Below are 27,500 nucleotides of genomic sequence, written 5' to 3'. Positions count from 1 at the left end.
ATACAAATCATAACCACATATGAATAATTTGTTTACATTACCATTGCACATAGCTATAGGAAAAAAATGTAGGTACTCAGTTTTCTCTTTTATGATAAAAAAAAGTCTGTGTCCCTTGAGCGTTATATCTCCAGTTTTGAATTGTCCTTGTCTGTTTTCTTTTCACTGTATTTTTGTGGCCAAATAACATCTTGCAGAGAATTGGATAATAGCAGCCCAGTTGTTTAGGAGAGGAGTGGTGGCGGTCAAGATCTTTGCGAGCTGGACTCTCATTCTAAAGAACGTGAGATGAAAAGCTTTAGCAGGATTCACACAGAATTTAAAGCGATGTCTGGCAAGAAAGATTGTGACAGGAAAAGTCACTTTTGACTAAAGCAGCGTTTCCCAACCTTTTCTGACCATAACACCCCCCTGGTGTTATGTCTAAGCAGTCCAACACCCCTTAACTAATATCTTGTTATTAGAAGGATAAAAGAAAGTGAAGTGTGTGCAACACTTCCCAGTACTCCCTACAATTGATTTCAACACCCCAGGTTGGGAAATGCTGCTGTAAAGGAAAAGGCAGAGATGTAAAATTTGTTGTGGATTGATAACACAAGTAAGAATGTTGATGTTTGAATAACACAAAAAACACTATTGCATGAGATGGATATGTTGTTAGGTAGGCCTCAGGTGCAACCCGCCAGGTGTGAGCAGATACGCAGGTGGTGGCGGCTCATCAACCACCAACGCTCACCGCACACCTCATTATTCATGTTTGCATAAGAGCTTTGGATTAATTTTCGCTGCTCCTCGGGGCGCTTCACAGGAAGGAGCACTGCTGTCTCACAGATCATTCGCACGTTTAATTGTATTGAGCCCCCAACTGCTTCAGAGTAGCAGAGTTTGCGAGCTCCCTATAAATTAATATTGTAGCCTCACTTTATAGAGCAACAGAAAGGAAGACAAGCGATATCATGTGTTGAAGTATTATATATCATTAGATTTCACAGTTTCCATAGGCCAGTGTCAAACAGGTCACGTTATCAGCAGGACATCATACACCAAGACAAACATCTCTGCCTGCCATGTTTAGTCTCTTCCTCGGAAATCCTTGGACGTGGAGAACACTTACGCACACATACCTTCGTCCTTAAAACCCAGCGAGCACTGTCATGCTGCTCGGTAACCTTGCACCTCCAAGCCTATTGACAGCGCGTAGGAAGCTGTGGCAAGCAAGTGTTGGAGAGGTAAACAAACACGACCACATAGCAAAGGCAGCCACAATCTCAACCTCCCGTTCCACATCCACTCACTCACTCACTCACGTTCGTATTTTACTCTTTTTTATTCCTTTTACAGAAACTTTTCCATAATGGTTATTTACGGTGACTCGTGAGTGATATGGAACGAGAAAGAAAGAAAGTGCGACATCTAATCCTCATCACAATCCTTTCTCCTCCTCCTCCTCCTCCTCCTCCTCCTCCTGCTCCTGCTCCTGCTCCTGCTCCTGCTCCTCCTCCTCCTCCTCCTCCTCCTCCTCCTCCTCCTCCTCCTCCTCCTCCTCCTCCTCCTCCTCCTCCTCCTCCTCCTCCTCCCTCCCTTTATCTCACTCTTCCTCCTACTTTATGATTCCTCTTTCCGTTCTTTTTCCTTCACTTTACTACTATTTCCTTCTCTCGTGCCCCTTTTTCCTTCCTCCTTTTTTTTTCATTTGTTGTAACTTCACTTGGTCCATTCTTCCTTTCCGAGTTTTCCTCCAACTATTTTTGGTGGGTTTCTTTCTTTCTTTCTTTCATCGTTTCTTTTCCTTTATTCATATGCACATTGTTTCTCTTTCTTCCAAGTGTGCTCCTTTTTTGCTCCTACCTACTCCATTACACGCCCTCTCTCTTCCCCTCTTTCCCATCTTCCTAATTTATTATCTTTTCTTATCCTCCCTTCTTTTTCTTCTTCCCGCTCGTCCTTTATCCCTCTACTTTCTCCCTCTATCTTCCATTTGTTTCGCTTATATATATATATATATATATATATATATATATATATATATATATATATATATATATATATATATATATATATATATATATATATATATATATATTTCTCACTCTACTTGCTGTCTTCTTTCTTCAGTCTCTCTCTCTCTCTCTCTCTCTCTCTCTCTCTCTCTCTCTCTCTCTCTCTCTCTCTCTCTCTGTCTCTCTCTCTCTCTCTCTCTCTCTCTCTCTCTCTCTCTCTCTCTCTCTCTCTCTCTCTCTCTCTCTCTCTCTCTCTCTCTCTCTCTCTCTCTCTCTCTCTCTCTCTCTCTCTCTCTCTCTCTCTCTCTCTCTCTCTCTCTCTCTCTGTGTGTGTGTGTGTGTGTGTGGGTGTGTTTATTACATTCCTGCTTTATTCTCATAGTTCTCTTAGGTTTTTTTCGTTTTTAATGGTTGTCTTTGTGTCTTCATCATTGCCACTGTATGGTTATTGTCGTTATTATCATTATTATAATTATCATCATCCTCTTTAGCATTATTCACCCTTCTCCTTTTCCACCTCCCTGCTCACGATCAGCCTTGGCAGCATCTCAAGTTACGTCGCTCTTTGGTTATATGTTTCCTCTAATCACTCCTTTGCTGAGCTACTCGATCTCTTCCCACCATTTCGTTCAACCACTTGATCCTCAATTTGTTAATCTATTCATTATTAAAATTTCGTATTGTGCTCATCATTCATTTTGTCCTCGTGGAATATGTAAGTACTTGTTCTCTCTTACTGATGTAATGAGTGACCCGTTATTCATGTCACTGTTGTCCAGAATGCGTGGAGAGTAGGATTCATCTGTCTTTTGTAACGCATTCTTACGTTCGCAGAGACGGTAAGGTAGGCGACAACTACAACTCACTATGATTATAAGTGACTAAGTATGTGGTTTGTTCATAATATAGATTCCCCCTTTGTTCCTTTCTCTCATTTTTCTTAACGTTTACCGTGTTATCTGCTTTATTAACCCCTTCGTTACCGGGACGCATTTTTACCATGATTTTTTAGTGTGATTAGATTATTTTATTTGCATTAGGAAGCGTTTGTGGTGGTCAGAATATTAAAGGCCTGAATCTTCACTGTTCTAATCCCCCACATAAGTTTCTAAAGCTGTATAGAAACCCTGAATAGTAAGCAGAATGAATATAAAAACGCGTCATGGTACTGAAAGGGTTAATGTCATTGACTTCCTTCCCTTTGTTCTTTTCCATTTAACTTACATAATTATATTTCCATTCGGTTCTGTGATTTATCATTGTCCCTAGTCTCTTCATCTCTTTCTTCTTATGTCCTTTACCCATATTCTCTCCATTCCTATCTCTCCCCATCCTTGTGTTTTCCTTCCCATCCATTGTCATAGGGAACCTCATCCATTGCCCGCAGCCGCTGGGTTGTTATTACCCTTTGTGGTGGCTCAGCAGACACCCTCCCGTTTGATTCCATGTTTCAGAGGTATCCGTTTTCATTGGTATTCTAGCGTGTCTTTCTATTTATCAATGGCTACGTGTTTACTCCTTTGTAATTGTCTGTACGTCTCTCTCTCTCTCTCTCTCTCTCTCTCTCTCTCTCTCTCTCTCTCTCTCTCTCTCTCTCTCTCTCTCTCTCTCTCTCTCTCTCTCTCTCTCTCTCTCTCTCTCTCTCTCTCTCTCTCTCTCTCTCTCTCTCTCTCTCTCTCTCTCTCTCTCTCTCTCTCTCTCTCTCTCTCTCTCTCTCTCTCTCTCTCTCTCTCTCTCTCTCTCTCCTATATGTGTTGCGTCACTTGCAAGTACGGGATCAGACGGTAATTTACCACATTACCACCATAACAATTACTTTGTTTATTGTGTATACTTATATAGTAACAAACGAGTGTCCAGAAAAAAAAGTGGTTGCTCTGAAATACAGTTGCAAAGAAAAAATGATGAATGCTCTAAATTGACATAGTGTTTTGCTGTGGATGTTTGTATACATAGCCGAGGAAATAATGTGGTGCATGGTGTATTGGATTAGCAAGACGAATTAGCGAGGTATTATCGATAACTTCAAGGGCTAGGTTGTCAGTAATTTAATGCAAGAATCTTCATTTACATATACATGGTGTTATTTTTCACGTAAACATAACAACGCCTCATTAATATTTTGCTCATTAATTGTCAAGTAAAGGAGGTCAGTTCGGAAGCCATTGGCATGTAATATAATTCTAGCTACAACTAGAGACATTATTCTTGTCCAGGTATAACAAACCGGTCTGTAGGTGAAACATGAACCGTTAATTACGAATAGGTGTATGTATGTGAACAAACAAGAAGATGTATGTTGCTAGCAGATCATTGAAATTAAGAGGTATTTGATAGTAGTCTTAAGAATTATCATGATAATCACCTTAAGACAGTAGTCCGTGTAACGTATGTAATTGATGATAATAAAAACAACATCAAATACTTATTTGACGATTTTTTCCTCACTGAAAGGAATAAAATCATGAAAAATGTGTTAGATAATACTAAAAATGCTCCTTCTTTATTTTAAATCTTCATCGATGGAATTCATAAGCGTACACGTTCATCAGTCTTCGAAAATCTTGTTATAATTTGACGACGATCCTGATGAATGAATTGCCGAACCAAGGGAAAAGAGAATAGCATGAAAAATGAGCCAGAAATATTGTGGGAGTAAACAGCATGATATGAAAAGCCTGTCTATTTATCTACATATACTGCAGACCGAATATCGAGAAGGAGGATCCCAATACCTTCGTTCTCTCTTCTTTAGCAACCTTTTGACGATGCACAGGAAAATAGGGTGAAGGCATTTAATACGCCTCGGTGCATGTGACGACAAGCCAGTAGGATTATTTGCTCAACTACCTATCTCACGACCACACTATCCTTTTCCTTATTTTCTTTCCTCGCTCAATAAGCGTTTCATTTGTTACGGTGTTGCTTTCCTTGTTTATCCAGTTTCGTTACTTCAGAAGCTTCGCTTCGGATTACCACCTCGAAGTCCCACGCTACTGTTCATCATATCTTCGAACGTTCGACTCCTCGGGTATTTGGCTTCACCGGAGGTGTTGTGTGGTTCCCCGCGATCTGCCCATGCAGACTCAACTGGGCCACCTCCACTTCTACTCAGCCTGGTGCCTTGTCTCCCCTTGACAACCTCTACACCGGCCGCTGACGAGGATTTGAGCCACTCCCCACACGGGCCGGAACATCTGGACCAACCTTAGTACCAGCCCAGCCCCTCTTCCTGCTGCTCGCGTTCGACTGGCCCGTAGCTGTCGCCGGCTCCTGTGCGAGTCCTCGTTACGCTCTTCGGTCTTGGCCTACCTCCTCCCTTCGGCCACCAGCTTCACCTCCACCCCGTGCTGGTGGTGGATATTGACTGTCATCTTCGTGAGACAAGATTGTTCCCCTTCTGGACTCTCCTGTCCAGGCTCAGAAGTGAGTAAGAGTGACTGTTGTTTGTGGACCTAGTTCAACCAGGTGTGATCTTTCGACCTCTGGTTTGGTTCACTCTTGCTGCCAGGTGCGGAGCCTTCTCCTCTGGCTAATGTTTTGCTGTTCTAGTTTATCTCACGGGTGCTGCCAGGTGCGGAGCTCTCCTCTGGCTGATGTTTTGTTCTAGTTTATGTCACGGGTTACTATTTATCTTCTTGGCTTTTGGATTAGTAATTTTGGGTTAGTTTTCGGTCTAAGATATTTCTTAGTAGCCATGTCTACTATCAAAGTTAATTGACCTTGGACGAGAAATGGGGCTCGAGAACGAGGAATTACGTGAGTTTGTATCGGGTCAACAGGAGTTACAAAGGGATGAAAGGCAGTGCGAAAAGGAGAGAGCACACATTTTATCTCTTGAGCAGCTTAAACTTCAAATATCTTTGCCATCTCCATCAGTCAACTGTGCCGCCCCTTGCCCCAGTTTGCCAGTGTATCAAGGAGACCTCACCTCGTACTTCACCAGGTTTGAACGCATCGCGTACCTCCTGAATCTACCGCAGGACACTCTTGCTATCCAACTAGGAAGCCTTCTCTCGGGTAAGCTGGCTGATATCTATACCACCTTGCCAGAATGTGACAAATGATTATCAGACTAAAGTCTGCCCTCCTAAAGGTGCGTTCACACAATCGAACAATGTTCGACGGACATAATTGTTACCAACTAGCAGTGGAAAGCGAAAAGGCTCGCTGATGACGTCAGAAGCGAGCACCAAGTGGTGTACCGGACACTGTCCGTGTTCGCAGCATCGAAACGTCACACACTGTCTGGTGTGGAAGTATACGATGCTGCCAGGTACACGATGAACAAAGTCACTTGGTTGGTTACAGGATTTTCAAAGTCCGTCATTTCACTAGGTCTCAATTGTCCTGTTAACATGGCCAGCAGTACCTCAGTCAAGGAGAAAAGTTGCCACTGGGACAGAAAAGAGACCCTGCTACTAATAAAACTATACCGGCAAAATCCATGCTTATGGAATGTCAAGGCTGATATGTACAAGGATAGGAACAAAAGTGTCGCGACCATCAATGAAATAACGGCGGGAATGAATAGAAGTGGATTATCTGTTACTGCTTCTGAAGTGAAGAAAAAAATAGAATCCATCCATAGTCAATACAGGCGAGAGCTACGTAAACTGGGGAAATCAAAGAAGTTGGGGCCTGAGTTACCAACGGACATCACCTTCGGACATTACCTTCGAACATTGTCCACCGGTCTATGCCCTGTGAGCAGATTCGAAACGGTGGTAAACACCCTCATCTGGTACCACTGCTTGTTGCCAGATCCGCTTCCATCGTTTCACCGCTTATGACGTTATCCTGCTTCTCCTGTGATATGGTAACGATTTTGTCCGTCGCACATAGTTCGATCGTGTAAACGCACCTTAAGGAGCTTCGACCGCACAACCGAGCACTAGCGGCGTATGTTTAATCCTAGCAGGATTAAACCAGGTGAGACCTTTGAGTAGTTTGCTTCACAACTTGGGGTGCTTGCCCATAGAGCTTACCCTAAGCATCATAAGAAAATATCTCCCCCAGAAGTCCCCGCCTCCTGCAAGGAAGATTTCGTTTACGGTGAAGTGCCACAACTGCGGTGAGCTTGGACACATCAGACCTCAATGCCCCCAGAACCCAGCTCTAAGTCGTATAACGCGCAACAACAAGGGGCACAGAAGGTTGGTTTTTGCTTCAACGACCCTTCTATTCCTGTACTTCTCATCAGGAACTATCAACGGCTCTAAGAGTCTCAACTATTGTTCGTGATACTGGATGTTCCTGTCCTCGTATCGGAGGATGCGCTGCCCGACGTGGACGTCTGAGTGCCCCACTGTACTCGTTTCCGACTACTTGGGGAGTGTATGCCTTCCCTCAGGTACGATGCTGTCTTCGCTGTTCTTACTAAGATGGATATGTTGATGCTGTGCGTGCTCCCCTTGCCTTCCCTCAGGTACGATGCTATCTTCGCTGTTCTTACTACGATGGATATGTTGATGCTGTGCGTACTCCCCTTAAGTTTTGCAGCGTGTTGGTAGGGAACGTAGCAGGAGCAAGCATCCCCGACAACACTGGAAAGGCCTGTCTGGAACCTCCTCAACAACTTACGTCTGCTACAGAGAAGATTCGTGGTTCGTACTTGTACCCAGGCTGCTCGCCGCATCCATCCCCTCGTTCTTCCTATCATTGAACCCTTGGATGTAACACCACAGCAGTTTGCTCAATTACAGAAGACCTATTCGTCCATGAAAAATCTCCAACAGAAGGCTACCACCGGTGAGATCGAGACTTCTTGAAGCGGATCTACTTTTACTTATGAGGTATATGATGACCTTCTGTACAGAGTATGCCGTTCTTCCAAATACCAACATCAGGTAAGAATGAAGTTTCTAGTGGTGCCATCAGACTGTCGTCGACTTGTTTTGACTTGTGCCATCAGACTGTCGTCGACTTGTTTTGACTCTTGCTCACGAAAGTACGCTGCCCACGAAAGTACGCTTTCTGGTCACTTCTCTCGTAAAAAAAACACTGAACAAAGTGTGTAATCAGTTCTTCTGGCCAGGTGTGGCTGCCAATGTTAAATCCTTCTGCCGTTCCTGTGATAAATGCCAGAGAATGTCATCAAAAGGATAAGTGCGACAAGTTCCCTTGAACCCCTTGCCTATAATCACTGAACCGTTCTCAGGAGTTGCTATTGTCATCAAAAGGAAAAGTGTGACAAGTTCCCTTGAACCCCTTGCCTATAATCACTGAACCGTTCTCAAGAGTTGCTATTGACATAGTGGGACCTCTGTCACCACCCTCATCTGAAGGACACGGGTATATCCTCACATTAATTGATTTTGCCACCGGATTTCCAGGAGCCATGCCGCTCAAGGAAGTAACTTCTATTGCTGAGTCTTTGTTGGCATTCCAAGAGATACTTTCTGACAGAGGGAATCGGTTCACTTCACAGCTGATGGGAGTGAAGCCGCTCTCACTACACCATATCATCCAAGTGGTAACGGTAGAATTGAAAGTTTTCATTCCACCCTTAAGGCCTGTCCAAGAAAACTGTTCTGAGAAACCCCGAGGATGGCATAGATACCTTCCTGCCACACTGTTCGCTCTAAGAGAAATGCCAAGTGATAGAACCGGTTTCTTTGCTTTTGAACTCCTCTACGGTAAAGCAGTAAGAGGCCATCTTCTGGTTTTGAGGGAGTTATGGGGAAAATAGGAATTTAAATGATCGTTCTAGCTTTCAGTACGTGATTGAACTGAAGGACAAATTGGCCGAGACTGCCCAGATTGCCGCTCAGAACTCCTGTCAGTGCCAGCCGCTACAAGGCATACTTCGACCTGAAATCGAAGTATGCCCTGAAATCGCAAGATCGTAAGTTCAAGCCAGGTGATGAATTATTGATACTACTTCCTGACACCACCAACAAACTACTGATGTCCTGGTCTGGTCCTTATCCGGTACTAGAGAAAAGGAGTAGCTACAACTACTTAATCGAAGAAAGAGGTAAGCCTAAAGTATATCATGCCAATCTCCTCAAACGGTACTTTCGAAGAGCTAATGTCCAGCAAGCTATGGTCTTAGATGAACCTCTTCCTTTGCATACCAGCACAGATTTGCAGTTCTCCTCAGTAAATGAGGAAAGTGAAAGTCGGCCAGAATCTTCACCGATAACTTCCGACGGTCGAGAAGATCCAGAAGAGACTATGATTTCCCATGATCCAGATGTACATGAGTCGTTAACCGAGGATGAGGAGGATGAATTAAGTGAAGTTCTTTCCACCTTTTAGGATGTGTTCTCTGAGATACTGGGATGTACTACCCCTCTGACACATGATATTGAAGTACGTTAAGGATGTTCTGAGATACTGGGATGTACTACCACTCTGACACATGATATTGGATGTTCCACAGAGCTAGTTAAACCCAAGCTGTATTCTATTTCAGTTCACTTGAGATCCTATTTTGAAGAAGAGGTAAATCAACTTTTGCAGCAAGGAATCGTCTAACCTTCCTCATTGTTCACCGGTCGTCATGGGCAAGAAAACGACTGTTAACTATTGGATGGCCATTGACTACCGGGCCCTTAACTCCATCACTCGTTTCCACGCCCAGCCGATCAATACTATCACCGAGGACCTTCACAAATTTTTAGGGACTAAATATTTCAGTGAACTTGATCTCACAAAAGCGTATTATCAGATCCCCTTAACTGATAAAGCTCGTCCATTCACAGCTTTCCCGACCCAGCAAGGACTTATGCCCATTTGGACTGGTTACAGCTTGCGCCACCTACATCAGGCTAATGAGGGCAGTTCTTTCTGGTTTGCCAGGTGTATCATTCTACTTCGACAACATACTCGTTTACGGAGTTACCTGGCCAGAACATCTTGATATCTGTACTACACCGTCTTCGTGAACACGGCCTTGCAGCTCGTCCTTCCAAGTGTCGGTTTGGATCTGGATGTATAAAGTACTTGGGGTTCATCGTTGATGGTAAGACACTACAGCCCCAGTAACTGCTAATTACTCCGGCTAAACCCCAGTCTACAAAGAAGTTTCTTCGATCCTTCTTAGGAATGTTATCTTTCTATAGGACTTTCATCCCACAGGCGTCCTCTTAACACCAGCTGTCTGTCAGGTCTTCTACGCAAGGGTGTCCCGGAACCCCTATTTTGGACCGACGAACACCAGGAAAGCTTCGAGTATTTCAAGACCTGCCTCCAGTCCGAACCTGTTCTGAAGCTACCTGGCCCCTCTCGTCCGTTTGTGGTAAGGACAGATGCCTCTAATCATGGAATAGAAGCAGTTCTCCTTCAGTATGTTGATTCTTGTCCTCACCCTGTATCATATGCGAGCAGGAAACTTCTAGACAGAGAACGGAAGTATTCGACAGTGGAGAAGGAATGTCTTGCTGTTACTTTCGGTGTTCAACACTACAGCTACTACCTGAAAGGAAAAGAGTTTAGAATTTTCTAGAAGTGGATCACCAGCATCTAGTGTAACTCTCCAACTTCAGAAGTACTAACGATCCTCTGAGGTGGGCCCTAATGTTACAGAACTACAGATTCCGTGTTGTACATATTCCTGGGAACGATAACGTTGGGGCAGATTTTCTGGGTAGGACTAGTTAATTTAGCTTTCTCTTATGTTGGTAACTGGTTTGGGTATTTGCTTACCGTCTTTTCATCTCGGTACCTGTATCGAGTCTTGGTGAGGGAGGTGTGTGACGACAAGCCAGTAGGGTTATTTGCTCAACTGGTTTGGGTATTTGCTTACCTTGTCTTTTCATCTCGATACCTGTATCGAGTCTTGGTGAGGGAGATGTGTGACGACAAGCCAGTAGGGTTATTTGCTCAACTACCTATCTCACGACCACACTATCCTTTTCCTTATTTTCTTTCCTCGCTCAATAAGCGTTTCATTTGTTTCGGTGTTGCTTTCCTTGTTTATCCAGTTTCGTTACTTCAGAAGCTTCGCTTCGAATTACCACCTCGAAGTCCCACGCTACTGTTCATCATACCTTCGAACGTTCGACTCCTCGGGTATTTGGCTTCACCGGAGGTGTTGTGTGGTTCCCCGCGACCTGCCCATGCAGACTCAACTGGGCCTTGGCAGAGTTAGCATCTCCACTTCTACTCTTCAGTCTGGTGCCCTGTCTCTCCGTGACAACCTCTACACCGGCCGCTGACGAGGATTTGACCCACTCCTCACACGGTCTGGAACATCTGGACCAACCTTAGTACCAGCCCAGCCCCTCTTCCTGTTGCTCGTGTCCGCCTGACCCGAAGCTGTCGCCGGCTCCTTTGAGTCGTCGTTACACTCTTCGGACTTGGCTTACCTCCTCCCTTCAGCCGCCAGCTTCACTTCCACCCCTTCACATCATGGACCTGGCCTGACTCCTCTCTTTGGGCCCTTTCATCACCTTCTACTTCAACACCGGTTCTACACAGACTGGCTCCCACTACCAGTCTCCTTCCCTGTGATCATCCCAGTGGACGTCTTAAGTATAACCAGTACCCTGTTTACAACACTCAATTGTTTGTTGTCCAATAAATTTCGGAACTTGTTCTTTGTGTTTTCCTCCACCCACGCAAGCTCTATTTAGAAGCGTCCCTCACCCTGGCCCTATGACGTCACAATCGAATGGGAATTATTTGGTTGTGGTCTTCACAGTACAGGAAAGGTACAGTACATTCCGTAATACTTCCTGCCATTCTGGACAGAACTATATCTCTAGAATAAACAAAAAAAAAAAAAAAAAGCCTGTACCAGTTGAGGCCTCGGTCTGTCAGGTTTCCAGGGACGATCATCACGAGGGTTACAGAGGAGACGGGTTGTTAGAATTTACCGTGTGCCCGTCTGAAACCCAACGCTTGTTCATTGAAATTAGTGAGGTGTGCTTGTCTCTCATCCCTCGTGAGGTATTCTTTAGTGAGGTGTGCTTGTCTCTCAGCCCTCGTGAGGTATTATAAGGCTGATAGGACAGGTAACAAGCGATTAGTAACACCAGAAGATCATATTTGTAAGTATTTTCGGATATTGGAAAGGAATGACGTGAATCTTCTTCATAACCTAGTATTAGTATTTCTTTCCCCAGTGTCATTGAACCTACCATCGGAGTAACCGTTATGTGTAGACTGCAGGGGCACATCTCACGACTCGGCGGAAAAGTCCTCGTTGTGGAGATAGATATCGCTCCAAACTACGTAACAGAAACCAAGAAAAAACAATTGACTTCAGAGCTAATGTTGAATCTGAGGTTGAAGATACGAACATGTTCTGACCTTCACTGATTGTCAAATTTTAATCCACAAGAAAAAAAAAAGCGTTGATATGTAACTCATCCGTATGTAACTGTCATCCGTGTCTCAAATAAAAAAATGTGAATAGACAAAGCCAACGCACAAATAACACTGCATCTCAGGGAACACGCTTTTTAATCCACAAGCAAAAATCTCGTTTGACATGTGACTGTCATTCATGTGTCCTAAATGAAAAAAAAGGTAAATAAATAACAAAGCCAAGGCACCCATAGCACTGCACATCAGGCACACACACGCTTTCTAGTACGAATTGATACTGCAAGGTGTTCACACACACACACACACACACACACACACACACACACAGAGAGAGAGAGAGAGAGAGAGAGAGAGAGAGAGAGAGAGAGAGAGAGAGAGAGAGAGAAGAGAGGAAGAGAGAGAGAGAGAAAGAGAGGAAGAGAGAGAGAGAGAGAGAGAGAGAGAGAGAGAGAGAGAGAGAAGAGAGAGAGAGAGAGAGAGAGGAAGGGAGAGAGAGAGAGAGGAAGGGAGAGAGAGAGAGAGAGAGAGAGAGAGAGGGAGAGAGAGAGAGAGAGAGAGAAGAGGAAGAAGGAGAGGAAGAGGAAGAGGAAGAGGAGGAAGAGGAAGAGGAAGAGGAAGAGGAGAGAGGAAGAGGAAGAGGAAGAGGAAGAGGAAGAGGAAGAGGAAGAGGAAGAGAGGAGAGAGAGAGAGAGAGAGAGAGAGAGAGAGAGAGAGAGAGAGAGAGAGAGAGAGAGAGAGAGAGAGAGAGAGAGAGAGAGAGAGAGAGAGAGAGAGAGAGAGAGAGAGAGAGAGAGAGAGAGAGAGAGAGAGAGAGAGAGAAGGCATTTCACGACTGGTCAGACTCTGCACCACTCTAAAGCCGCACTAAATGGGTGCTGAGTTGCGAATTACGAGCTTTTAAGATTCGTGGTTGAAGTGGAAGCTTTGGGGTTCACTTCCTCTATTCACCAGGGCGGCTCCTTCATCACGCCCTTGCCTTACTTTGCCTTCGTGTGGGTGACCGTGCACGCCTCATTGACACCGCTAGTTAAGTAACCGGTTTGTTTATTACTCAGCGTTCTCGATACTGAAGTGTGACAGATTGTATAGTTTTTTTTTTTTATTAGAATTTTTATCCTTTTTGTTATCGAAGCTATCATTTTGCTGTGTATGTCTAGGCAAGGCACGATGACTATTCTGTTTAGTTTTTATTCTGTCTGTATGTCTGTCTGTTTCTCTCTCTCTGTTTCTCTCTCTCTCTCTCTCTCTCTCTCTCTCTCTCTCTCTCTCTCTTCCTCCTCTTGCTTCTATTTGCTGCTGCTGCTGCTGCTGCTGCTGCTGCTGCTGCTGCTGCTGCTGCTGCTGCTACTACTACTACTACTACTACTACTACTACTACTACTACTACTACTACTACTACTACTACTACTACTACTACGACTACGGCTTGCTGATGCTGATGCTGATGCTGATGCTGATGCTGATGCTGATGCTGCTGCTGTCGTTGTTGCTGTTACTACAATGACAACTACTATTACAAGTAGAAGTACTACTGCTGTTACTATGATCGCGTTGCCATATTGCTTTGCATAATTCCTTCTGTTGTCTATTTTATTTAATGAACATTGTCTCACGTTGTTTATAGTCACCGTACATAAGCACATCGCATATCGAGCCTTGACTGGGATGGTATATCGTTCAGGTTGGCTTTACAGAAAACGGGACTAAACAAAGAGAACGGAGCGTTAGAGGGTAAACCTTAGAAAAATAACTTCTTTCAATTTGGATGATCGTGTATATGGTTCTATACTACATGATTATTTAACTTCTTTGTATATGATCCGTAATTCTCTTATATTTTGATATTGCGATGCAATGCCACACGTGCGGTAAATGGGACATCACTGTTCTTTTCAAAACATGGTTGGCTTCCATGTCACCTAATCACAGAATGGTAAAACAGTGGTAAGAGTTGTGCAGGGGAGCGGTCAACGTTCTCTTGTTGTGCTTGTTGATAGTAATATCCGATGATAACTAAGATTCTATAATTTGGGAGTTAATTGTATATTCTAGTAGTGGTAGTAGTGGTGGTAGCAGATGTGGTAGTGGTGGTGATTTTAGTAGTAGCAGCAGCAGCAGCAGCAGCTCAGCAACCAGTAAGATAAGACATGACTTTTTCGGTCTCTTAGATATAAGTTCGACTTTAGTCATGTCCACCTCAATTGATATTAACAGATCATTTTTTTATTGCATTGTACCAGAGAACGTAGTTCTTCCTACAATCTTGACAACAGACAGATAAGTTGAGCAACCTTCAAAACAAATCAGTACTACCACCTTTTACTTCGCTCTCCATTTTATGCCCATTTTCTGTCACGTATTGCGAGTTTTCTGTGAAACCTCACTCAAGGGAAACTTAACAAAATCATATACTCCCTGTAAGAGGTCCGCTTGGGGACGTTGTTCGGTACTGCTGAAAAATCCGATAATTTTCTTCACTCATTTCTATTCGTAATGTTTTCCCTCAAGCCCATGTCTTCTGATCTGACAGGTTCTTAGACCATAGAACTTGAAAAGGAAAGAAAACAAAAAAAGCAAAATAATGGAAATGAGTGGTACAGGACAAGCTGTTTTACCATGATTATGTACGTATCATTAGTGAACGTAGCAATGGGAGAGCGTGTTTAGCGGCGAGGAAAAGTGTGAAGCATTGTGAGAGTATACGATGCTCTGCAAGAGTGTAGACAATGTAAGAAGTGTACAGTACATAGCATCGGGAATGTACAATACTTATATACATAGTACTGGTAGAATGTACGTGGCTTTGTAAATGTATGTAACTGTGAGTACTTATTGTGGTGCTATAGGAATTTGCTTGACGTTAGGATAGTATATTTGGTATTAGGAGTGTGTAAAGTACAGGTGTTATTTTTGGATTCTTTGTACTTTTTACAGAAATATCATAGAGGAAATGTTATAATTAAGATGGCGCGCGCACATAACCGAGAAGGCCAGGGTTCGAGTTTCAGGAGCGACGAGGCAAATGGGCGTGCCTCTTAATTAAAGTTTAGCCCCTGTCCTACCCGAAGATCGGTTTATGAGCTCCGTAATGGGCAAGGCTGGCTAGATGACCAGTAGGCGACCGTGAATACAACACACACACACACACACACACACACACACACACACACACACACACACACACACACACACACACACACACACACAAATGCGTATATTAGTGATTGATTAAATATGCGGAAATATAAAAAGAATCAGTATCGCTACGAATTATGAGAAAATCCTGAAGATGTACATTTAATTTATTTTGGCCTCACTTACTGCATTACCCTCGCTGCAATATCCACGTCAAGCGGGGAGGAGGGAAAGCTCCCAGTAACATCGTCATTTCCTCCCCTCCCCCGATGTCTAACGATTTTACAGAATGTGTTCTAGTGTTTCAGAATCACTGGCATGTTTTCCATTACTCTGAGTTTGATTGCAACTTGGTCTGCTGGAACACGGCGCGAGGGGAAGGGTAGAAAAAGTACAACGATTTTACAATCTTTAGTCCTGTTCTCTGCCTCTCCCATCACCAGTTTGTGCAACTGTTGGGCTATATACTGTGCAGTATACCTGTGCATTCGGATGTAAAAAAAAAGTGGTTTGGCATCCTGTTGAAACTCCATGAAAGCCCAGCGGAAGCCAGTGCTGCACATCTTCTTCTGGGACTTCAGAGTTCAAAGCATGTATAGGAAAATATTTGTGGTGTTCGGCGTGGTGGGTTGCTTCAAAGACACGTGCAGAGCCTGTGTGTGACTGCGTCGGTTAACAGAGTATTTGAAACTATAATGAAAAGAATATATATATATATATATATATATATATATATATATATATATATATATATATATATATATATATATATATATGTGTGTGTGTGTGTGTGTGTGTGTGTGTGTGTGTGTGTGTGTGTGTGTGTGTGTAATTCACCACGGTCGCCTGCTGGTCACTCAGCCAGTCTTCCCCATTACGGAGCGAGCTCAGAGCTCATAGACCGATCTTCGGGTAGGACTGAGACCACAACACACTCCACACACCGGGAAAGCGAGGCCACAACCTCTCGAGTTACATCCCGTACCTATTTACTGCTAGGTGAACAGGGGCTATACATTAAGAAGCTTGCCCATTTGCCTCGCCGCGCCGGGACTCGAACCCGGCCCTCTCGATTCTGAGTCGAGCGTGTTAACCTCTACTCTACGCGGTGTGTGTGTGTGTGTGTGTGTGTGTGTGTGTGTGTGTGTGTATAGTTTAATTTATTTCTATAATTGATTTATTTATTTATATTTCAAGTGAAACAAGAATACTGGCGTGATTTTCTAAGGTCCCGCAGAGGACTCCCCAACAAGGCCCTGAGGACGCTATGACGGCCGCAGACTTCATGGCAGGGATCGCTGCTGTACAGTGACAATTTTAGGAGTCACTGCCTTTTAATGGAGTTCAGCCTTCCTCTGAATCTGTAATGGTGCATTTTAAATTTGTCATTTTAACTACATTTTGGGAATGATTGAGTATTCAGAATTCTATGTTACAGAATTGTGGTTTTCCTCAATTCAGAGAAATCTTTTGCTAGATATGTTTTACTTATAATATTTTCACACTTTTTTTTCCGTGATGTTCATCACCCTAAAATACAATATTTTATAATTTTCCTTATATTTCTCTGATCTTGTGACGCACGGTGTTAGATCATGTTAGGAGATACTAGATTTCAGGAAAGTTGTCCCAATTTTAAAAAGTTTTTGCTGAGCTAGGGTGTCACGGTACGGTGAATGCTGATGAACGTTGCGATTTTTGGATTTGGCAAACGAATATTTAAGAAAACCAAGTTTTGTTGTTTGTCACAATCAACATTTATCTGGAATTAGAAACCTTTCTGCGAAAGTCTGCGTAAGCATTTACAAAAGGATGTTGGCGAACAATGATGACTCCTAACAAATGTTAGCGACAGTGTTGGAAAGATTACAAGCTATTTGCCACTCTTTTGCCATAGTTTGGAAACATTTCAGACTTTTCGCTAACTCCAATTAAAATACAACGTAAATTTCATGCTGATCTTGGAGCTTAGCCATTTTCCCCATTGATGGACCCAGCCCTATAAAATGTATGGGCACACACCCCAACGGTTAGGTTTGTACTGACCGCTGTGGACAACAGATCTCAGGAAACTTGCCTGCAAAAGTTATGTAGAAAATAATATAGAAGATGGATTTCCAAAATATAAAAATTAATTTCTGTCAAGGAGAAACCCAACTTACTGCTTCCCATGAGAAATAATTGCTTTGTCTGGTTGCTGCTTCACTTATCCTGCAGGAAGGAAACAGAAGAAAAAGAAGCTTCGTGTCTCTCCGTCCATCTATTGACGCCAGTCCTGGAGTATCCCTGGCAGAGCCAATGTACAGTTATAGTTGTGTGTATAGATTGTCAATATTGTCATGCAGTTTCTTTGAATGGTAAAATTCTCTCTCTCTCTCTCTCTCTCTCTCTCTCTCTCTCTCTCTCTCTCTCTCTCTCTCTGTGTGTGTGTGTGTGTGTGTGTGTGTGTGTGTGTGGGTGTGTGTGCGTGTGTGAAGCAAAGACGAACCATGGCAACGTCAATTTTACATCTCAAATCCTTAGATATTTTGACCAACATTTGGAAATCCAATGAATATAATTATAAAGCCTCAGTAGCATGTTCTTTCATCTTGCTCTTCACGGCTTACATATTGAAGTAGAAATGCTCGCATGCACCCACGTACGATGTTGCTCCCACACACACACACACACACACACACACACACACACACACACACACACACACACACACACACACACACACACACACACACACACACACACACACACACACACGCGCGCGACTTGAGTTCTAAGCATGTCCTAAACTATTCTTCCTCAAGTTATGGTGGAAAATTGAGAGAGGGAAGGAAAAATGTTCAGAAAATAATTCTCAATTCATTACGTTTGTTACATGCACGTATGTCGCAGATATATTGACTTTCGTGATAGCTCCTCAGGACACACCTCAGGAAAAATACGTAAAGAAATGGAAGGTGAAAATGAGCGTTAAAGGTTGGAAACTCCATGGATTTTTCGAATTGCATTTATCTATTCATCTTCTCACTCTTTTTCCGTCTCCCTTTTCCTTTCGACACCTTTCTCTCTCCCTGTTTCCATTTCCTCTTTTTCCCTCCTGCTCTTTCTTCTCTTCACACAGTCTTTACTTCCCTCTCCACACTGAATCGCGCTTCTCCCATATTGTTCCTTTCCTTTCATCAACCCTTTAAATCTCCGTCCTCCTCTGATAGTTCACGTCAATGCCAGTGAAATGGAAACTTCCTTAGTGGTGTTCGGTAGCTTATGAACCACACTCCTTTGTGTCTGTTCGTCCTTTGAGATGCACCTTCTTTAATTGTACCCTTATGATATAATTGAATGACAGTGTTCCTCTCTCTCTCTCTCTCTCTCTCTCTCTCTCTCTCTCTCTCTCTCTCTCTCTCTCTCTCTCTCTCTCTCTCTCTCTCTCTCTCTCTCTCTCTCTCTCTCTCTCTCTCTCTCTCTCTCTCTCTCTCTCTCTCTCTCTCTCTCTCTCTCTCTCTCACACACACACACTGGTCTAGTAGGTATCAATATCAAGAAAGAATGTTCCAATCCTGCACCTGCTGATCAGTAAGCAGGATGGGAAGAGAACTGACACATATATAACGTTGCTGGTGATCAAGTGCGTGATTGGATACTTCTTTCTTGGTGTTCATACTTATTACACCAATGAGAGATAGATAGATAGATAGATACATGGATAGATAGATAGATAGATAGATAGATAGATAGATAGATAGATAGATAGATAGAGAGAGAGAGAGAGAGAGAGAGAGAGAGAGAGAGAGAGAGAGAGAGAGAGAGAGAGAGAGAGAGAGAGAGAGAGTTTATGTATAGAAACACGGTAAGATGGAGAACACTGAAGTGGCATTGTCGTGTAACACAAAAAAAGTAGATAGATAAATAAAAAAAAAAAAGATAAAGACGCAATTTAGAGTCGAAATCGATGAATCTCAAGAGACGAAGAGAAGAGAAGCAAAGGAGTTCAGAGTTCAGTTCTTAGTCTTGCGGAGAACACTACTAAAGGTACCGAGTGATCAACATGGCCCCGTATGATAATCCAAGGAGGAAAGGAGAAAGTGTGTATTTGCGCAGGTTTTCCCAAGGGTTGGATGCATCAGAGGAGGTGAGGTGAGGTGTGATGCATGTGATATTCCTTTAAGCTGCAGTAAATGGTAGTAATAGACGAAAAGATGGAATGAAGTATGTGTTTTCGGAGATTCCACTAAGAACAATATATACGAGAACCTCTTGTGACCGGTAACTGGGCAGAGGGGAACACCACAGGACAGTCTCATGGGACACTCAACTTACCCATGCCAGTGTTCTCTGCCGGGCCAGGCGTAACGCGTAATTCCCATTTCATTGTTATTGCATTCTGTCATTTCACTGCAACTCCTCCATCTCTAAAACACGTGCCGCGCCTCAGCCCGGGGAAATACACGCCACTGCAACGGCTTTGTGTTATCATTGCCTCATTTCCCTCTTGTCCCCGGCGAGTCTTTCTGTTTCTCTCTCTCTCTCTCTCTCTCTCTCTCTCTCTCTCTCTCTCTCTCTCTCTCTCTCTCTCTCTCTCTGTGTGTGTGTGTATGTGTGTGTGTGTGTGTGTGTGTAATTCACCTCGGTTTCTTGCTGGTTACCCATGAAACACATATTCCCCATTACGGAGCGAGCTCAGAGCTGATAGACCGATCTTCGGGTAGGACTGAGACCACATCAACAAACAACACACACCGGGAAGGCGAGGCCACAACCCCTCGAGTTACATCCCGTACCTATTTACTGCTAGGTGAACACGGGCCACACATTAAGAGGCTTGCCCATTTGCCTCGCCGCTTACCGGGACTCGAACCCGACCCTCTCGATTGTTAGTCGAGCGTGCTAACCACTACACTACGCGGTGTGTGTGTGTGTGTGTGTGTGTGTGTCGTGCATGCATAGCAACCTTTATTTCTGTATGTTGTATATTTGTTTGCAACCCCCTATTTATGTATCAGTCTGTCTAGATAATGCCGTCACTATCAGTCCGCTCTCTCTCTCTCTCTCTCTCTCTCTCTCTCTCTCTCTCTCTCTCTCTCTCTCTCTCTCTCTCTCTCTCTCTCTCTCTCTCTCCTCTCTCTCTCCATAAACCTTCCTTCCATCAGCTACACCTCCCTCCTCCCTCCCCTCATGCCTCCCAGCCATTCCACTCCTTTTTCTTGCCACGCAGTCTTCCCCCTTTCGTCATCCCTCCCACGTCTCCATTTCCTTCTCTCCGCCCCGATAAATTTCACTCCCCTCTTGCCAACTTTTTCGTTCTGCTTGTCTCGCCAGAACACCTGCTTGCCTGCGCCACCTCAGACTGGTAGGGTGTAGTTCTTGTGGTGTTAATTGTTATTCTTCTTCTCTCTCTCTCTCTCTCTCTCTCTCTCTCTTTTGCCTCCCTCTTTGATGTAATGGTTTCTGTCTGTCGGTCTGTCTCTTTGCTTTCGATTGATATTTCTGCCTTTCTATCTTTCGTTTTGTTGGTCTACTTCCGTGTCGGGCTGTGTGTGTGTGTGTGTGTGTCTGCTTTCCTGTTTTTTTTTTTTTCTGTATGTCTGTCCGTCCGTGTGTTTTTGACAGTCTGTTGGTCTTTTGTAAGTCTCTTTGCTTGTGAGTTTTCTCTCTCTCTCTCTCTCTCTCTCTCTCTCTCTCTCTCTCTCTCTCTCTCTCTCTCTCTCTCTCTCTCTCTCTCTCTCTCTCTCTCTCTCTCTCTCTCTCTCTCTCTCTCTCTCTCTCTCTCTCTCTCTCTCTCTCTCTCTCTCTCTCTCTCTCTCTCTCTCTCTCTCTCTCTCTCTCTTCTTGTTTGTGTATTCTATCACTTGGAACTATTTTTCTGCCTGCTTCTCTCTCTCTCTCTCTCTCTCTCTCTCTCTCTCTCTCTCTCTCTCTCTCTCTCTCTCTCTCTCTCTCTCTCTCTCTCTCTCTCTCTCTCTCTCGAACCATGTATCTCACTTTTCCTATAGCATTTCCCCCTTTCGGCCTCCTGGAATTCCTCGCACTCCCAACGTTCCGAAAGATCCTGCCCTCTTCCCCTATTTTTTTTCTCAAGTGTTATTTTCAGATGTGATTTTTTTTTTTTGTTTTGTTTTTTCCCCGGTGCGATTTGAGGTAATGTATAATGGTAGAGGAGTAATTGGACATGGTGGAGGGAAATTGTTGAGTTTTTTTTTTTTTTTTTCAGGAATTGATATAGTTCGTGAGAGGAAACATTTTTATTCATGCCTGTTTTTCGTGTTTTGCGTGACTTTTTTTTTCAGTTTTGATTAATTTATTCAGTCGTTTCATTGTCATTCATTCTTGTGTGTGTGTGTGTGTGTGTGTGTGTGTGTGTGTGTGTGTGTGTGTGTGTGTTACGAAGGGTTGTTTATCTGCTTGTATGTCAGTCTGTGTGTTCCGCCAATCCATCCACTTCCCCGTCACTCGCCAGCCGTCACCGTGCCTGCGTTCTCGTGTGTGTTGTTCTTAATTACTTTCTACGGGGGCTAAACTCAGTTAACTAGTATTGTGTGTGTTTGTCAGAACCACACAAACAGTGGAATTTTAATTACTGACTCGTGTTTCCAGAGTGCACGTTAGTGTTTGCTGACCGTGTTTGTTCTGTTTCCTCGGTGCTGGTCGTGTTGACTCCCTCATTATCTGATGCACCGCTGCTTGGCTCATGCGTCTCCTGTGTGCAGTGAAGCGCTGTGTTGTCTGGCCTTAGGCGACTAAATGAGAAGACGTGTGTGTGTGTGTGTGTGTGTGTGTGTGTGTGTGTGTGTGTGTGTGTAATAATAATAATAATAATAATAATAATAAACAGTTTATTAATTAGGCAATGTAAAAAAAATACACTGAAAATGTACAGGTGTGTGTGTGTGTGTGTGTGTGTGTGTGTGTGTGTGTGTTTGTGCAGTACTCGTTACATTTTCTTTCTTTTTGTTAATTCATTTACTTTTTTTTCGACTTGATGTTAATATTTGTTATCACGAGATTAATTGAGTTTTGATTTCCGGACATGAAAAGCTTTTATATTTTGAGTGTTGCTGCCAGTAAAGTGATTGTAGGGTATCGTTGTCGCATTTAGCTGTACGTGTAACATGATATTCAATTCAGTGGGGTATTGCATGCGTTTTGAAGTGGTGTGTGTGTGTGTGTGTGTGTGTGTGTGTGTGTGTGTGTGTGTGTGTTTTACGAGCAGTTGTGTTTTTTTCTATCCAAACTGGTCTTTTTTTTCAACAGTAGTATCACATTATTTCGCATCCTCCACCATCCACAGTAAAAGTTTCTGTTAACGTTTTTTTTTTCTTTTTAATGAGTTGGTTGAAAAAAAAATTCAAAACAAAACTTAGCTACACGAGATTTCTTAGATAAAAGCAATATTATTGGTCTATAATATTTGTAAGGATTACTCATAAGAAGTGTGTTGCAAGTGCGGAACGGCTTTGAAACAGTAAAACGAAGCTGTGACTCAATCCACCCACAGCAAGACGCCAGTGTCTTCGCCTGTGTTGTATGATGCCCGCTTTCTTTGAATTCTGTGTTTAGGAATCCTTATTTGTGGTTATCGTGAAACAAAGTATTGACCTTTCAGTGGTATGACGCGTTTTCATATTCACTCTGATTACTATTTTGCGATTTTGTTTATCTTCAAAAACTCATATGAAGATTAAAATCGTGGAGACTCTGGACCATTAATCTTCTGATGTCCATACACCTTTTCTAATGTAAATGATATCTTCTAATCGTATACAAATTTCAAGGTGAAAATGCGTCCCTATACTAAAGAGGTTAAAACCCTGCCTGGACCATGTTCTTGGCATCTCAGTAAAGATTTTGAGTAAGTAACCAATTTGTTTGGGCTTGGATTTCTTGCCTATGGCGAAAATAGCTGTAGAGCCTTCCACGCCGCTTGTTTTATTTGGGATAAACTCCTTTCCTTCTTTATCTACGCTCCCTCACGTAACTCTTTACCATATCTCGCCATTTCATCTCAGTACCGACACGTTTCCGTTGTCTGCGTTGCCACTACGAATTACCGTCATAACTCGTCTTCTCCGTTCTTTCCACACCACACCTTGCATAGTAGCCAAGTTTCGTCCGTCACGATTCTTTTCAGCATTTAGTTCCAATACCAATCTTTCTTCAGATGTTTTTTCTTTGTTGCAGAAGTGAAAATTGAACTCCTGCGGCAACTGCAAACTTACAATATTCCGTAATATTTAATAGTTTTCTTTGGTTAGGAGTGAGCCAAACTCGGTGGAAACTTTTAATGTTTCAGAATACGATTTTATTTGAAGTTGTAATCAGGTAAAATACATTGTTTTCACTAATCATTTCGTTACACAACGAAATATGCGGAATAATTTTCGAACATCAGCTGATGAATGTAATCATTATTTTTCTCTCAAAGTTTTACGGAAAAATATGAAATTCCACACTCGTGTGTCTGCTGCGTAACACAAATGACGCAAGAAAACAGTAAGACATGGCGGTTGAATTCCAAACTTCTAAAAGAGGATGACCAATACTTAGCAATGAAAGCCAGATCATCATTTGAGCGGCCTTGACGGAACCCATACTGCAGATCAGATAGAAGATTGTGGAGTAATACTTATTTAAGAGCTTTTCTGTTGACTTCTTATTCCAGAATACTAATTCGATACCGCTAGGAGGAAAGTCGAGGCAATGTATCTTGCTCCACGAGACAGTCCACATCAAATGTTCACATGGAGGAAAGCAATCCAGCTGCTGCTCGTGACCACGCAATGGAAAGGAAATCAGGGCACACTGTCTCCCAAAGAATTGTGTTAGCTTACCGTTTGTCAGTTGCTCCCCAAGCGGGATGAGCAGCGGCACCAGCACGTTCACTGCCATGCTGCACACCCAGTTGATGCTGCTGCTGCTGAGACTGTCGTTGCCTTTTATACTGCCACGTCTGAAGGAAAGGAAGAAGCAGCATCGTGTTACATCAGACAGATGGTGAATAAATGTTAGGAATAGCTATGTGTAATATGAGTTGGGCTTGAAATGCAGGGTTTTTGTACATCAAGAGTCATATGTTTGTTTCAAATATGTTCTAAGGAATATTCATTACGTCTAGGAATATGTATGTAAAGTTAATTCAGCTAATTATGTTTCCAGTTAATTTTGAGAAATAGATGGAGATATGCTTTTAGCAAACTCAAAGTGGATATTCATACACTCGCGCGGAGGATAGCAACTAATACATAATTGTTTTAGAAAAATGTATTCTCGATTTGTCCCAGTATAAAGACTTAGGCGTACAAATGTATTGAGATTAATTTCTCTTAATTTACTTTATTGTTGAGGCTCTTCACTGTCAGAGACTGTTGCATTCCTGCTGTAACGATCAACACACGGGGAAAGAGAGAGTATGTATTCATATGAAAATGTGGAATCAAACTCAACATATATGTATGAAGAGAAAGGACGAAAAAGGTTCATGCCAAAATTTCATTAGGGGAAAAAAAAAGAAAAGGAGAAAGAAAGGGAAAATGATGCATTACTTCAGCCACAGAGTTAATGGCTTAATTATGTAACCATCAAAACCAGACATCCCTCCATCCTCGCACCCTCCACTCCTTCCAGTCCTTTTCCTCCACTCCCGTGCTGCTTGAAGGGCCCTTTTTGCCTCCCTCCACGTTCCGCTCCCCGTTCTCCTCTGCCTTTCTCCATTGAAGTGTTCATTACGATCGCCCGTCACATATAAGAGGCCACAGCGCCCCTCACCCAACGCGTTCTGGGCCCGTCAAGGCCTAGTGTTTGTTAGATGGTTTTATCTCAGTGTCTCCTCGCCGTCGCCTTGAACGTGATGGTCCAGTGAATGTATATTGTAATGGCGTGGCTACGTGTGTGAATATTCAGAGGAAGCTCGACTACACCTCCCCGGTCTGCATGAATCACGATTTGATGGTACAAAGGGAGAAGCTGTTGCTTTTGTTGCTGTTACTGCTGCTTTAATGCAATGTTTAAATTTGTTTTTAATATTATAATTTGTTCGCTTTCTTTAATTTTTTTCTTATAAGGATCCTTTTTGGCGTGAAACTCAATGGTAAGTGTGTCAAGGTTAGGCTTTATATGACCTTGATGTGTGTATCATTTCAGAATAAGGTAAGGCTTGATGCAGTGTTGGTTGCATTTACAATTATGTTATTTGCATCACTGAAATGGCCTTCAACTCTGGGAAACTGCGAGTATTAATAAAACTGTACATGTATGTGTCCATCACGGGAACCGATTTGAATACTATTTTGTAGAATATAATGCAACACTGGGTTCAATATTTGTGTTACAGTAAATGCAACATTAAATATACTATCTATCTTGTAGTTGATTGACGTAGTGTTTGAGTGATAGCTAGTAGAAATGCGCTTAATTCAAAACTACCAGATATCTATATTAGCTATCCATTTTTCTTCTTATTCTGTACTAGACATCCAAGCAGCTAGATGAAATAGGTACATTAACAATTGCAATACTTTTCTGGAGTAGATTGCCTGGTGGTATCAGCGCAGTGATGTGTCTCTGTTACAGTGGGGAGGAACAACGGTTATTTTTCTTTACCTCACCATGTCAGAACCGTTGTTAGAGGAAGAGTTTTTAGGAACCCTTGGTGGAATCCTGGTATAACGCAGGTTGAGGAGGCGTTGCAGGTGCTGTGTTAAATGCTATTTCGGACAACTTCTTGCGTCGTAATTTTTGTTAATCATTTGTATTGGTGTGTGTGGAGAAGGAACAGAAAATTAATCTTCACAGCGGTACCACGGAACCCGCCCGCCTCGCCTTGTGATCCCTTGTCATGTTTGTTGGTTTCCTGTAGACTGCCCTTCTTGACAACACGAAAGGGACGCGAAAATGAAGTCCACTGACGGTATGTGTATTTAAATGCTGAGCTCTATGACGGGTCGGAAAAGCAGACAGACAGGTAGCCAGGCAGATTTAGATCAGGCAAACAAGCAAATAGACAGGTAGGCAGGCAAGCAAGGAAGCAAACAAACAGGCAGGCCACCACGTTTCCCCCTCTGTTACACAGGTACATTTTGCAGATCTCACATGCCCTGGGAACTCCTCCTATCTCCATCCAATATCCTCTCCTGAAAGATGCTTCGCTTCCGTCAAAATCTACCACTTCAAAGGGGCGCCGTGTGACATGTCGGGAGGAACCAGAGGTGTGGGGATGCACACGAAAAGAGATTGTGAGGAGAGATTTAATAGACAGACATATTGAGGATGTAAAAAAATGTAAGGCGAGAGAGACAGAGAGAAGAAAAATGAGAGGAAAATCAGTAAAGTGGTAAATAAACAAAGCAGATGATAAATAAAAGTATTCTGAAAAGTGATAAAAAAGGGAAAAGCCAAAACGTCAGGTTATCTAATCCTTTGCTTACAAGGAGAGTACAGAATTAATGCTAATGTTTGGCTCATGTCTTCAAAAAGAAAATGATAAGGAAAAACATCTCGCAATTCATTTTTTGTCTTGAATCATTTCTCTTGAAAGTGATCAAGTCATAGGGAGGCGGTGACGTAGTGAATAAGGTGGTGAGCGTGGGATCGGGCAGACGTAGGTTCGAATCCCACCACACACAGCTTTGAAGCTATGCCATTTGTCGAGTGGTTTAAAGTTACCTACATGTCACCTTGATACCCAGGTTCTAGGTAGTTACACCGAAGATGCGCTTGGGTGGTGATATGGGCCCTAATATGGGTACCACTATAAATAAAGTTGCCTGCGCCACTGATACGCGGAAACTGAACAGCGCTTCCCACATATATTCTTTGAGTATGCCTACAGGCGCTGTAGGCCATAATATAAAGAAAAGGAAAGAGGAAATGCAGTGCAGACAGGGACTTCCAGAGCATTACAGTTTTCATTCCATGACACAGAATATGTATCTTTAACTATTCTTACCCTGAAATTTGTATTAACCTCTTCAGTACTGGAACGTATTTTTACCTTGAGGTTTGTGTACGATTAGAAGGTTTTATTAACATTAGGAAGGGTCTATGGAGGTCAGACAATCACTATTTCAGTCCACACATGAGTTTCTGAAGCTGTAG

At 43.0% G+C, this 27,500-nt stretch overlaps 1 protein-coding gene and 1 non-coding gene across 3 annotated transcripts in view; both read right to left on the bottom strand.

Annotated features, from left to right (window-relative positions):
- The window catches only part of LOC123514985 (putative neural-cadherin 2), a 380,060-nt gene that overhangs the window by 264,737 nt on the left and 87,823 nt on the right, over positions 1–27,500 (bottom strand). For both annotated transcript variants that reach the window (XM_045273290.1, XM_045273292.1), the window contains exon 2: positions 24,239–24,357. In XM_045273290.1, coding sequence (XP_045129225.1) covers positions 24,239–24,296 — 58 coding nt within the window. In that variant the 5' untranslated portion in view covers positions 24,297–24,357. The remainder of the gene's footprint in view (positions 1–24,238; positions 24,358–27,500) is intronic.
- Trnal-cag lies at positions 16,453–16,524 on the bottom strand. The gene has a single exon. It is a non-coding gene; the product is annotated as a tRNA-Leu (tRNA).

Source organism: Portunus trituberculatus, chromosome 38 (assembly GCF_017591435.1).
Source record: "Portunus trituberculatus isolate SZX2019 chromosome 38, ASM1759143v1, whole genome shotgun sequence".
NCBI lineage: Eukaryota > Metazoa > Arthropoda > Malacostraca > Decapoda > Portunidae > Portunus > Portunus trituberculatus.
The sequence above is the reverse complement of the archived record's forward strand: the minus strand, read 5'-3'. Positions and strand labels throughout refer to the sequence as shown.